The sequence below is a fragment of the Carcharhinus amblyrhynchos genome, chromosome 18, assembly GCF_965287045.1.
Source record: "Carcharhinus amblyrhynchos chromosome 18, sCarAmb.v2.hapA, whole genome shotgun sequence".
Classification (NCBI taxonomy): Eukaryota; Metazoa; Chordata; class Chondrichthyes; order Carcharhiniformes; family Carcharhinidae; genus Carcharhinus; species Carcharhinus amblyrhynchos.
The window spans coordinates 15,290,422-15,304,603 of record NC_137341.1 but is presented as its reverse complement, the minus strand read 5'-3'; the positions used below and the strand labels follow the sequence as shown (position 1 = coordinate 15,304,603).

General features: G+C 42.8%; 1 protein-coding gene across 2 annotated transcripts in view; it reads right to left on the bottom strand.

The window, feature by feature from the left end:
- Window positions 1–7,476: 7,476 nt before the first annotated feature.
- The window catches only part of LOC145354869 (protein cholesin-like), a 326,372-nt gene continuing 319,666 nt past the window's right edge, over window positions 7,477–14,182 (bottom strand). For both annotated transcript variants that reach the window (XM_080206422.1, XM_080206423.1), the window contains exons 3-5: window positions 13,100–13,181; window positions 10,109–10,223; window positions 7,477–7,741 (exon numbers count right to left, since the gene is read on the bottom strand). In XM_080206422.1, coding sequence (XP_080062548.1) covers window positions 7,674–7,741; window positions 10,109–10,223; window positions 13,100–13,181 — 265 coding nt within the window. In that variant the 3' untranslated portion in view covers window positions 7,477–7,673. The remainder of the gene's footprint in view (window positions 7,742–10,108; window positions 10,224–13,099; window positions 13,182–14,182) is intronic.

Here is a 14,182-nt window from a genome sequence, read left to right as displayed (position 1 = left end):
GAGGTAGTAAGCAAGATCGGCTTCTTGATAACTGATACAATAACCGGAGCCTGGGCAATTTATGGAAGAGTGCATGTTTACATCTGTGGCAGGTCCTAATAAAACAGTAGAGAAATGAGCCTTTCACATCCAATCTTTACTCAAAGAGTAAGTGGCCTCACATCCAACATTCAAAATTCTCCAATCAGGGCGGGACCTGAAACTCCCATCTGGGATCAATGGAGATTTCCTTGTTGGACCTTCGCCCACACCGGTTCCGTGGCAGGCGTGCGGGTAGAGTTCCTGCCACAATGTTTTACAATTTGATGACAGCAGAGATGTGAGTTATACAGCTCAGCTGACAACCTTTGTACAGAGACTCACCTATAAGCCTTCAAAGTAGGGTGTGGTTGGATGGTTATGGAGGTGATCAGATCAGTTGGGTTGATCGTAGAAATATAGAAACTAGAAGCAGGAGTAGGCCATTTGGTCCTTCGAGCCTGCTCCAACATTCATCTTGATCATGGCTAATCAGCGAATTCAATATCCAGGTGCCCCCTCCCTCCCATATCCCTTGATCCCTTTAGTCCCAAGAGCTAGATTTAATTTTTTTTTGAAATCACACAACGTTTTGGCTCAACTACAGTCAGTGGTGGTGGTAGTGGTCAAGGCGGTAGATGGGTTGGGTTGGGTTGGATTGGATTGGGGCTGTAGTTGGGTGATCATGGGGGTGAGTTGAGGAGTGCAGGGGTCATTGTGGATTTACTTGGGCACGGTGGTAGAGTGGGTAGCACTGCTGCCTCACGGTGCCAGGGACCCAGGTTTGATTCGGCTCACAGTGCAGAGTTTGGATGTTCTCCCCATGTCTGCATGGGTTTCCTCCAGATGCTGTAAGCTCCTACACCCCAAAGACGTGTGGAATTGAACCTGGATCCCTGGCGCCGTGAGGCAGCAGTGCTAACCACTGTGCCACGGTGCTGCTGCTCTATGGCTACTTTTCCCTCCCAGGCTTAGTTGGCAGTGCAGAAAATGCCACCCTGGGTGAATGCTGATGTAAATCTACCAAGCGTAACAAAGCTCACTTGTAACTATAAAACTAACAGAGAGACTGCAGGCATTTTACCTTGGCAGCAGCAGCAGTAAATTAGCGGAGAATGTTTTACCACGAATAAGTACATCGATTAAAGGAAGATGTTTTGTCGGGGATTCACCTGTTAAATATTAATTCACATTACAAATCAAACATTTTGAGTTGAAGTTGGTCTCATCAGAAAGTCAACCTTCTGTGTGCAGGAGAATACTTTGCCTCACAAGCAGTCAATTCTGATCTGAAAAACACATGCTTCACCAACGAGCAATACATATTCTTTCTTTGTTGGTTGCTGCTAGGTTTGCTCATTCATTCTTGAAAGTAGATGAAAATGTTAGCCAAGTAGTTCCAGACTTGACAGAATGAGATCTGCCAAGAACAAATCCACTAACATTGTCGGTTCACGTGCTTGCCGTTAGATCCAAAAATGTTTAAAAAAAAACACAAGAGAAGACTTGGCTGGGCCTGTGCTGGCACCACTGATGAAACATCTGGCTTTCATTCAGTGAATGGCAATAAACAACGAAAATCAGGTTTCAAATATTAGCCCAAAGTATAGTTTAAAAATAAACTATTTCATTGTATTCTTCAGCAAAGCAGCCTTGAGGTAATTCTCATTTTCTTTCCAAGTTGGAACTTATGCAACGATTCTCTTCAGGCTAAATGTTGGGTGTGTTTTTGACCAGGGTTTCGGGGGGGGGGGGGGGGGATGCAGGTGGGTGTGGCATGTAAAAGGTGTCAGCTGACCTGCCCACTTCCATCTTACCCACCCCCAACCCATTCCCCTGAGGGTAAGGTGCCCACTAGGCAGTCCACCCTTAGGCCTATTTATTGAGACATTTAACTGTCTCAATTAAGTGGCAATTAAGGAGCCTCAATCTATCTCCACGGCCAAAATAAAATGTCAGTGAGAGGTGTGCCAGAATGCAGAGGTCATTTTTAAAATGACATCCTTGAAAAGGCAAGAAGGATCACAGGGGAGAGGTTACATTAATTGGGGTGCTCTGTGCGTACCAGAGATGCCCTCCCAAGTTATCACCCCAATTTTGTTTAGCCTCCAAGGTCCACCTCCCATTCCCCTTGCCATCCCCCCCACCCACTCCACTCCTTTAGGGTGGCCAATCCCTTCCTGTTCAAAATGCCAGGTACTTACTAGAGTCCAGGATTCATCTTCCACCTCCATGAGGCTCCCTGCAGTCCCACCGTTGCCCACTGCTCAACTCTGGCACTCTCAGAGCTGTCAGCCAATCAAATTGGCCAGCAACTCTGTGGGTGAACCTCTCCCAGTGATAGGCAGAAATCCAACCCTGGGCCAGTTTAGGCTGTCTCCCCTGTGTGTTATGTAGTGTGGGCATTTTAAAGATCAGTCTGTTTGAACCAACTGAACAGTACAATCAGAAAATTGAGGAGGCCACACACAGCTTGGATAACGAGTCTAATTGGGCCAGAGGTATACAAATCACTAAAAGTTGGGATTCAGGTTAACAGGATCATTAAAAAGCAAACCAAGTCCTGGGGTTCATTTAGAGTTAGAAAGCAGAAAAATTATGTTAAACTTCTGTCGAACCTAGGTTAGACAACATTTGGGGCACTGTGCAATGTTCTTCACCCCATATTATAGAAAGGACATGGTTACAGTTGTAAAAGTGCAGCAAAGATTTGCATAGAAGATATACTTAACAGGAAAGGCTGGACGGGTTAGGGCTCCTTGAAAAATAATTCTGTAGGGTGACTTGTAAGATTTTGACAGGTAGACAGAAAATATTTTAGTTGTGGGAGATACAGAAGAGCTTAGAAATATAAGACAATCGCCCAATAAGGAATTCAGCAGAAACTTCTTTAACTAGAAAGTAATTAGAATGTGGGACTCACTACTAGAAGGAGTGTCTGAGATTATTAATCTAGATTCATTTAAGGAGAAGTGAGATAAGGACATGAGGGAGAAAGGAATAGAAGGATATTCTTATAGTGATTAAAGAGTGGCGGCAGGAGGCTTGTATGGATTATTAACAGTGGCATATATAATTGGGTTGAAGAGCTTATTTTGGCACTGTAGACACTGTAATGTAATGAGTTAGCAATACAGCTTTAGTAGTAATGACAAAGCTTACCAGAGGAGACATAGACTTGGGGCAGTGTGAAATTGTTACCTCTGAAATGTAAATTGCTCTCCTCTATCACAGTGACATTAAATTGCTTGCAGATCATTTCTGGCTCTTTCAACAGCTCAATGTGAACAGTGCAGGAGTTGAAGGCAGTTTGGGTTTATCAGGGAGTGGTGCCCGTTTGTAGGAGCTTCCTTTGTACAAATTGGTTATCATGCTTCTTGCGTTAAAATGACTACATTTTCATGGTACTCAGTTGGGTGTAAAGAACTTTGGGAAATCCTAAGATCATATGAGATTCACATAAAGTCTTTGTTAAAGTGCAGCGGTCTGGATAGGAACACAGGGGCTGGGATTCTCCGGCTCCCCTGCTGTGAATGGATTCGGCTGAGTCCCAGATTCATCAGAGCCATTGGGCGGGATTTTATGACCTCGCTCGGGTGAGATCGTAAAATCCTGCCCGAGGTCACAGGAGATTTCTGTTCTGCGAGCCTCGCCAGCCCCGGAATCTTTAACCTCCACCTGAACCAGCTGATGATTATATTTGCATGTTGGATACTCATGTGCAATTGATGGAACCAGTAATGGTTAGATGGGGAAATAGCACCAAACTAAAAAGTAAACTGGTGCTTGGAAGATAAGAGATAGTCGGTCATTCTTTGAAATGGGGCACAACAATAAACTAGGAAACACAATTATCTGGGGCTCGAGTGCATATGAGACACTAACTTGGGAGGACTGAAAGTGGAAGGAAAAGCAGAGCTAATCAACAGATCTTCTTCCATCAGAATGGTAAATGCATTGTAACTAAGAATTTCTATTCTGCTTCTGCAACAGTTTGGAATTTAATGAGCAATGTGGATAAACATCACCCCATGTTAAAAGTACAATCATTATCCGTGTCCATAGTAGATCCATTGGCAGTTTACTCCTGTAATCCACTATTATTTCGCACAGACTTTACACGTATCAGCTCTAAGTACCCAAGGCTGTAGGCTGGCTTGACATTTAGTGACTCACTGCTAAAGCTGATTTGATAAGCCTGAGGGTGAAACACCATGACGTAATGCTTATTTACTCTAATCACCATCCCCTGCATCCACATGGTTGGTTACTTTCATTAACAGCAATCAGAAACAGACTCAAATCTTTAAATGTTTTTGTTCCAAGACTGAATACTTGAAACGTGGCAGAAACATTTGCTGGGATTTCTAAAATCCATATTCCTGAGTATTGCCAGTTTGAAGAGATGTGACAGCATTCAATGGGTTGAGACGGAATTTATCGCAATCATTTTCAGCTTTCATTTTGAAAGTAATGATAAGCAAACAGCTGGCGGGTTTACAGAGACACTCATTGGGACCACACCGACCATTTCACTAGCTTTGGCATACAAACAGAAAATATGAGAGTCCATTTTCCCAGTACAATAGTGTCTCGATTTGAAAATTCTCATCCTTGTTTTCAATCACTTTTAAAGTTTATTTATTACTGTCAAAAAGTAGGCTTACATTAACACTGCAATGAAGATACTGTGGAAATCCCCTCCCTTCCTTTCTCTGTACCCTCCAAGATCTCTGTGCTCTTTCAATTGTGACCTCTTGTGCTAACACAGTTTTAATCATTCATTGGAAGAATGTTTTTAGTTGCCTAGGCCATGAGATGCGCAGGTTAGGTGAACTGGCCATGGTAAAATTGCCCCTTAGTGTCCCAAGATGTGTGGGTTCGGGCGATTAGTCATGGTAAATGTGTGGAGTTACGCGGATAGTGTGACGAAGAGGACATGGGTAGGGTACTCTGTCAGGGAGTCTGTGAAGACTTGATGGGACGAACGACTGTAGGGATTTCATGAGCTCTAGAAATCCTGCTGTAAACCTTGCTCCTCTAAGGCATTTCTTAAAATCTACTTCCTTGACCATATTTGATCACTTGTGCTAAAATCTCCTGATGTGACTCAGTCTTAAATTACGTTTGATAACACTCCTAACAAGTGCCTTGGGATGTTTTACTTTAAAGCTGCTATGTAAATGAAAGTTGTTGCTGTTGACCAGTGTATACATTTCTGGAATACCTGAACAGGACTCTACCTGTGTTCCACAGAACCACAAACACTTCTGCGCAATTAGTACCTACCCCAGTTGCTTGACAGCGAGTTTGGTCTTGTTTAGCTTTGCGTTTGGAGACCCCTTGTTACAAAGAGAAAGGGCTGGGCCATGGAAGAACAATGACTAGGACTGAGAGAGAAACTCACAGTCTAATCCATACATCTCTCTATAGGACACAAGGGCATGATACACTCATCAGTTGTTTCTTCAGATTGTGAGTAAGACATCAAGCTGAAACCAAGATAAAAAACATAAATATCAGCGCCTCCCACTGGAACAAGCTGAACTACCGCTAAGAAAACATAATCCAAACATCTTCAAAATCTACCAAAATGTACCTGTTCCAGGTTTATTGCACTCATTGGTCAGAGAAATCCAACCTTTTGCACAAGGCAATATTTTTCCACAATGAGAAGCTAAGATAACAGGATCAATACTCACACACATAGATAAGCACACAGCCAAAATTCCCTTTGATGATAACTGTACCATTACTTCAAGGTGGGCAGCATGGTGGCACAGTAGTTAGCACTGCTGCCTCACAGCGCCAGGATTCCAGGTTCAATTCCAGCCTCAGATAACTGTCTATATGGAGTTTGCACATTCTCCCCATGTCTGTATGGGTTTCCTCTGGGTGCTCCGGTTTCCTCCCACATTCCAAAGATGTGCAGGTTAGGTGAATTGGCCATGCTGAACTGCCACTTAGTGTCAGGGGATTAGCAGGATAAATATGTGGGGATATGGGAACAGGGCCTGGGTGGGATTGTGGTCAGTGGAGACTCAATGGGCCAAATGGCCTTCTTCTGCAGTGTGGGGATTGTATGATCAGCTGTCAGTCCTCACTGATGCTACTAGAACATGAAGAGTGACCAAGTCAGAGACAGCAGAAACACAGTTTAAATTAAGTGAGCAGGAGCCTGAGTGATTTCTGTTTTCCAAAATAACAAAAACACACGCATCTGACCGTGAAACATCCTCTTTGACACCGGCTGATAGAGTCTGCACAGCATCTATAAAGGAACAGATTGCTCAATGAGTCACTATAGCTGTTGAATGAATCTCCCTGACATTGTGTAAATGGGATCAAGTGAGACAAAGAAATCTGAGGTGATTTCTATACATTCCCCCCAATGTAATTGAGAAGAAACAATCAGGGTCTTTCTTTTTGTCCCATAATAATGCACCAGCATGGGTTTAATCCTGTTCTGCTGACAAGGGGCAAGTCAAGCCCTCTGTACATGCAGCAGTTGCCTGGACACTGCTGATAGAAATGGAGAAAAATGGTAAAGTATTAAACTTATACTGTTTGGGTTTGTATCTTGCATGGCTTCCACCACAGCCACTTCTTCATTTGGACTTCAGAAACAGATATGAAGGTACGCTACCAAGGTAGTCATTATATTACCTGTATCTTCAACACCTGCCAAGGCCTCCTAATTTCTCAGCAGGAATAGAAGAAATGCTTTCTGATCATTTTTGAAAGTTCATTTTTATGGGAATGTGGGCATCGTTGGCTAGGCCATTATTTATTACCCATCCCAAGCTGCCCTCTATTTCAGAGGGCATTTGAAATTCAACCATATTGCTGTGGGTCTAGAGTCACATATAGCCCAGACAAGGTAAGGACAGCAGATTTCCTTCCCAAAAGGACATTAGTGAACCAGATGGGTTTTTAGGACAACTGACAATTGTTTCATGGTCATCATTAGACTTTTAATTCCAGATTTTTATTCAAATCTCACCATCTGCCATGGTGGGATTTGAACCCAGGTCCCCAGAGCATTACTGTGGATCTCTAGATTGCTATACAAAGATGTGCAGGTTAGGTTGATTGGCCATGGTAAATTAACCCTGGTGTCAGGGGCATTAGCAGGGTAAACGTGTGTGGTTACGGGAATAGGGCCTGTGTGGGATTGTGTTCGGTGCAGGCTCAATAGGCCAAATGGCCTCTTTCTGTACTGTAGCAATTCTATGACCAGACCAGTGATCTACTGTGCCTCTGCCTCCTCTAAATCATCCTCTAAATCAGCCCATAATGATAAGAATACAATGAAGTCCTGCTTCTTTCAGCATAGTTACATTGCCCCCATTTGACCTTCCTAGCTTCCAATACTACTTCAGGGAACATATCCACCGTCTGAGTAAAGCACTGTTGGAGCCTTTAGCTTTCATTTTTAAACACAGGGCGCTGGATATATAATACTAAAAGAAATTTTATTACAATCACTGAAATCAAGAGAGCAATGTTAAAAAATAGTCATCAGTGGAGTACTCAAACCAAGGTCAAAGGCAGAAGAAATGGAATGAATGTGATTAGTGCACAGCTTCTCTTTGACAATAAAGGGCAACAGCACTGTGAGCAGAGAGACTATCACATAAATCCTTTAAAAACCTTCAAGACAAAAGCTGAAGGACTTGTCGTATTCGCTCAATCTTTGCCGGGCCGTCCTCAGTGGAAGTATCTGTTCAAGTGAAAACACATGGGGAAATATTAAGTTTCTTTGTGCACATTAACATAAAGAACTGATATCTAATGAGCTCAATGGAGCATTATTTCACTCTTCAACACAGAGGCTCCCTTTCTCCTCCTTGCCTAAGCAGTTCTGTAATCAACAGAGCACTGCCATGTAAGGCATTGCTCAATCTGTACAGGTCTCCTGCCTGGTGTGCTACTTGGAAACCAGCCTATTAAAAGGATTAAATGTATTGGAAAAACAGAAATAAAGAAATAAGAAAGGAGGAAAGAAAGAAAGATGGACTCGCATTTATATAACTCCACAATGTCTGGATGCCACAAAGCATTTTACACTAATGAGGTACTGTCAGTGTAACTTATGAAACACAACATGACCAGCTCCCAGAAATAGCAATGCGATAATAACCAGATATTTTAGTGTTTGGAACTTTTTTTTGATATATTGGCACCATTGTAATTGTTCTGAAAGTATGTGTATTAGCGAGGTGTTAAATGCTTCTCTCATCCAACTGTGAGGTTGCTTATAGTCACAAGCTCTTTGTCAGCAAAGTTTCCAAACAGGCTCTCTACGAATAAAAGCTGTTGAGTTTAATGCAACCATATTCATGAGCCAGTGCATATTATTGTGGTCAAATCATACCAGGTCCATTCATTCCCTCTGGGCCTGTTCTGTACAGGACCACTAGGAGCTTTCAATCAACAGAGCTTGAAGTTTGACTCTCAATCTCATGCAAATTCTGTGCAACCTATCATGCATTCTGTTATGTTCAACAACACAAAATATGCTGATTGTTTTCAACCATAAAATGAATGCAGAATGCAATGCAGAAAAACTAAATTCAAAATGATCACTTTTTTAAAACAGACTCGCTTATGGATTCTTACATTTCTCAGAAGACTAAGGAAATTTGGCATGTCAGTTACGGCTCTCACCAACTTTTACAGATGCACCATGGAAAGCATTCTTTCAGGTTGTATCACAACTTGGTATGGCCCCCTGCTCTGCCCAAGGCCACAAGGAACTACAAAAGGTTGTGAGCAAAGCCCAGTCCATCACGCAAATCAGCCTCCCATCCAATGACTCTGTCTACAATTCCCGCTGCCTCGGCAAAGCAGCCAACATAATTAAGGATCCCATGCATCCCGGACATTCTCTCTTCCACCTTCTTCCGTCAGGAAAAAGATACAAACGTCTGAGGTCGCGTACTAACCAACTCAAAAACAGCTTCTTCCCTGCTGCCGTCAGACATTTGAATGGACTTACCTTGCATTAAGTTGATCTTTCTCTACACCCTAGTTATGACTATAACACTGCATTCTGCACTCTCTCGTTTCCTTCTCTATGAACAGTATGCTTTGTATAGCATGCAAGAAACAATACTTCTCGCTGTATGCTAATACGTGTGACAACAATAAATCAAATAAAATCAAACATTGCAGTGTACATACCAGCCGGTCATGTTTCATACTGAATGGGGGAGTTTCAGCCAAAAGCAATGGGTATGTTTGGGCTCAGGTGGTAAGTGTTTCAAGTCTTAAAAATATTCTTCCAGCTTTAAGTAGGCAGGAGACTCTCCAGGTGTTGACTTGGTGGATTGAGGAGGACAGTGCTACTTCCTCCTGCATCCAACCTAAGGAACCACCCGGATGGAGAGTTCCACAAGACCTCCCACACCCCTTCCCCCACCAAGGTTGGCCTCCCCCCTTCTCCCGCTATGCCCCCCAACCTTCCACACCCACATTTGCACCTCCTGCCCCCTCACCCCCAGAAATCAATGACCCCCCCCCCTCCAAAATCACTTCTATTTATATTCTGCACCCTCTCCTTTCCTTCTCCCTATGTACTCTATGAATGGTATGCTTTGTCTGTACAGCGCACAAGAAACAATACTTTTCACTGTATACCAATACGTGTGGCAATAACAAATCAAATCAAATATCTCCCATCTGCAGACTTAGTCATCACTCAGTGACTTTATTGTATTTGTTTATTCATGGGATGTGGGCGTCCCTGGCTGGACCAGCAATTATTGCCCATCCCTAGTTGCCCTTGAGAAGGTGGTGGTGAGCTGCCTTCTTGAATCACTGCAGTTCAAATGGTATAGGTACAGCCACCATACTGAAAGCAAGGTGGCGTTGGGGGAGGGGGTGGCTGTGAACTCCAGATAGGGAACTGATCGGCAACATCCCAAGCTTGCTAAACTCCATAAGTGTTTGTTTTTTTTTCGGGGCATGGGGAGATTCCTATTTCTGAGTTCCTTGGCAATTTCTGGCACCCATCCCTAGTGAGCTGGGTAGCCGGGTAAGTGGTGATCTAGACTAATGTCTCCAGTAGATAATACAAGGTATTTACCTGTAGTTTCCAATTCCTTCATCAATGCCTCCGCTTTCTGAATGGTTACCTCTCGGGCATTCCCCTTCAAGCCATCCAGATACTTCAGCAACACAGAGAAACTTTTGTCAGAGATCTACATTGAAGCAGAAAATGATAAATAGCTTAGGAAGGAAATCTGTCTCCAAATGATGCCTAATCCGATGGGTGATAAAAGAGCTCCTTAATAATACCGCATTCTTCATTTATATTTCTGAAATTATCAGGCATATTATTTGATGGACTATTAGATTGATGATCATGGTTTTAAAGTCCCAAGAGTAATGGCCCCCCTTCTAAAACCTCAGGAGTCAACAAGCATTATTGCTGCGCCACTTATTAGGTTGTAGAACTCATGATTTGTCTGCTGAATCCCTAACACAATTTCTGTCCGATTTGCTTTCTCCAACTAACATGGAGGCGAGGTTTGGGTGACAGCTGCCAGCGGACTTGCTCCTTATTAAATGCTGACAAAAACTCCAGCATCGTCCTACCAGCAACTGGAAACCAAGTAATAGCGGACAAGCAGGCAGAAAGAACTCACATTCATATCGCACCCTGCATGACCTTGCAATACCCCAAAGCATTTTAACAACAAGTGAAATAATTTTCAACTGCAGTCCAGATTGCAATTTAGGAAACAGATTAGCCAATTTGCATTAAGAAAGGTCCCACAACAGGAAATGTGGGGATGACCGGATTTTTTAACTATTTGTTCACGGGATGTGTTCATCACTGGCTGGCCAGCATTTGCTGCCCATCCCTGAGGGCATTTAAGAGTCAACCACATTGCTGTGTGAATCTGGAGTCACATGAAGACCAGACCAGGTAAGGACGGCAGATTTCCTTCCCTATACGACATTAGTGAGTGTGTGCCTTTTACTGATGGATGGAGAAAGTTAATTGAGAATGATAAAGATTGCCTGGGTCTCTGGGGACAACTCTGCGACCCTTCTTTGAACAGTGTTGAGGTGTCTGCTATATCCACTTGTGCAAGTATATTAAAGAATTAGTATTCTGCTATATCAGTGCCTGATGAGTTTTGTAATTGCGCCATCGCTGTTTTGACAGTTGTCCTGTCCTAGTTCCATGTGGTGCGCTGCGGTTGTTTTGTTATTTTCTTGCTGTCGGCAATGGGGATGAACAGTAAAAGGCTCTCATACAATTGCCACAGACTGCAGTCTGCACAGGGAGTCATTCTGACTGCTCAGTCAGCCTCAGCGTTACACACATCATGTTCACAACTCCATTAAAATCATAATAATCAACATAATGGTCAGCATATTATAAAACAATTAAAACAAAGGAAGGAAGAGATGGAAGAATTCTCTGTTAAATCAGTGGCAGCTATTTTACAAGGAACAGCTGTCATCAGATTGGACAGTACTCACATACATTGGTCACAATCTTTAGCAGTGACCTACCTGATGGCCACTCCAGAGTTATCTAGAATTATGGAAGATCATGCAACAATACGGTTCCTTCAATGCAGTAACAATTTCATAGAATCACTGAATCACTACAGTGCAGAAGGTGGCCATTTGGCCCATCCAATCTGCACTGAATCTTGCCCTTTCCTACACTGTAATCCCATGTATTTACTCCCCAATCTTCCTAACCTACACATCTTTGGACACTAAAGAGGCAATTTAGCATGGTCAATCCACTTAACCTGTACATCTTTGGAATATGGGAGGAAACCGGAGCACCCAGAGGAAACCCAGGTGGACATGGGGAGAAGGTGCAAACAGACAGTTATCCGAGTCTGAAATCAATACTGAGCTGCAGATGGAGATATTATAAGGGGTTTAAAGAGGAGCTGTTAGGGGAGAGAAATCAAGGGCATTGACAGAAAGAACAGCTGCTGTTGGTGGAGTGGTGCACAAGAGGTGAGACTCATAGGAAACAAAATTAAGGTGGGAATGGCTGATGGAGATGGGAGGCTGCGAAGGGATTTAAGAACAGCTTTGAACATTTTAAATCTGAGGCGTCTGGGGGAAGTGGAATCTACAACAGTCTGCATGGACTGATCTGTCAGCTGTGGTTCAGTTAGTAACAAGCTCACCTCTAGATCACAAAGCTGAGGATTCAAGTCCCACTCCAGGGGCTTGAGTATGAAAATAAAGGGAGACTGCCGGAGGTGCAGACTGCCAGATATCCAGTCAGTAAATGAAAAAGTACAACAGCAATTACATTTTTAAAAGTATTTCATGGACCATAAAATGCGTTGGAATGTCCTGAAGCTATGAAAGACACTATGGGCAGGATTTCCTGATCCTTCCCACCACTCCCACCATGCCAATGAGCCATGCAAAATGCCACAGACTTTCTGCCGATAACCAATGGGTGGCACATTGGTTAGCACTGTTGCCTCAGCTCCAGGGAACCGGGTTCAATTCCGGCTTGGTGTGGAGATTACACATTCTCCCCGTGGACGCATGGGTTTCCTCCAGGTGCTCCGGTTAATTCCCGCTCTCCAAAAATGTGCAGGTTAGGTGGATTGGCCATGCTAAATTGTCCCTTAGTGTCCCAAGATGTGTAGGTGAGATGGATTAGCCATGTAAATGTCTGGGCTTACAGGGAAAAGGTAGGGAAGAGGTACATTACTCTATCAGAGGGTAGGTGCAGACTAGAGTTAGTTTAGGCTGATCTCTCTCTGATTTTTGTCTGGAGAGTTTTATTAAAAGGATCAATGCCCATTAGCTACAGAGAACAGGCAAAGCTCCTCAATAGCTTCAGCATCAGAGACAGATGACTTTTTTATGAACACTGGGAGTACAGCTGTCATGAGACAGTCAAACAAAGAAGGACTTCTCTAAGATCCCACCCTGACCTAAATCCAATTTCAGCACATTAATTCCTTTTAATATTCTATGATACGTGGTTTGTTTACATAGTGTTGACTTTGAGTCCACAATTGGCACAGTTTCAAAGTAAGATTTTATTCACATTTTCTGAGTATTTGCATTTTACCTTATCACAATCATACATGTGCTGTAGGAGCCAGGTCTGTCTCGTCTTCTGAAATTTCCATTCCTTGTGTTTTTTGGACCACCTTCAAACAATAGTTACATTCTTTAAAAGGTGAACAACATTAAATAGCTCTTTTTTTTGAAAGTCTTGCATTTGTCTTTCATAAACTCGATATCACAAAAAATGCTTTATATCCAGTGAAGAACATTTTTTTAAAGTATAGTCACTGCTGTAATGCAGCAGCCAACTACCGCACAGCAAGATCCCACAATCAGCAATGGGATAATGACAAATATTCTGTTCTAAGAGGCTGATCAAAGGGTTATGCGTTCATTGCGGAGGGGTTTTCCAGTGAGATGTACAGGAACCTTCACAGATCAATCCTCAGTTTGCAGGCCAGAATTCTGAGAGTGTCGACAGAATCAATCATATCAGTCAATTCTGTTTATTTAAGGAAAGTGTCTACTTTGAAAGAAGAATTCAATTATCAACGGAGCACTTTAGACTTTGCTTCCATTTGTTGGTCTTGCAAAGATGCACTTACGCACAATTTGCCGCTCCTGCTTCCTCTTGTTCATTCTCTGCCACCCACAGCAGAATCTTTAAATATATTTTTGGACAATTCGACATCATGTTATTTATGTTGCCAAGACATCCTTGACGCTGATGTAAGTCTGAAGGTTGACTAAGAAGACTAAAAAAAGCAGGAATAGACCTGGAGTATGGGCGTGAATCAAACTGTATGTGTCAGTACCAAATCTAACATGTAATGAGAACGAATCCTCCAGTCATTAAAAAAAATCTTGTGGGTTCACTTTGGTAAAGAACTGAGCAGTTCAAATCTACCCACTAACTAAATAATCAAAACTATACCAATGAAAATAGGTATCTAATCTAACTCCCAAATAATATCAACATTTGGGATTTTAAACATTGGTCTATACAGAGGTCACACTGATGTGGTCGTGCACAATTTCTCCAGACTGATAACCCTCCTGGAACTCTTCTGGCCTTTTGGGAACTTCCAATTTAGCTCGCCCCACTATTCACAGCCATGCCTTTAACCAGCTAGGTGCTAAGCTC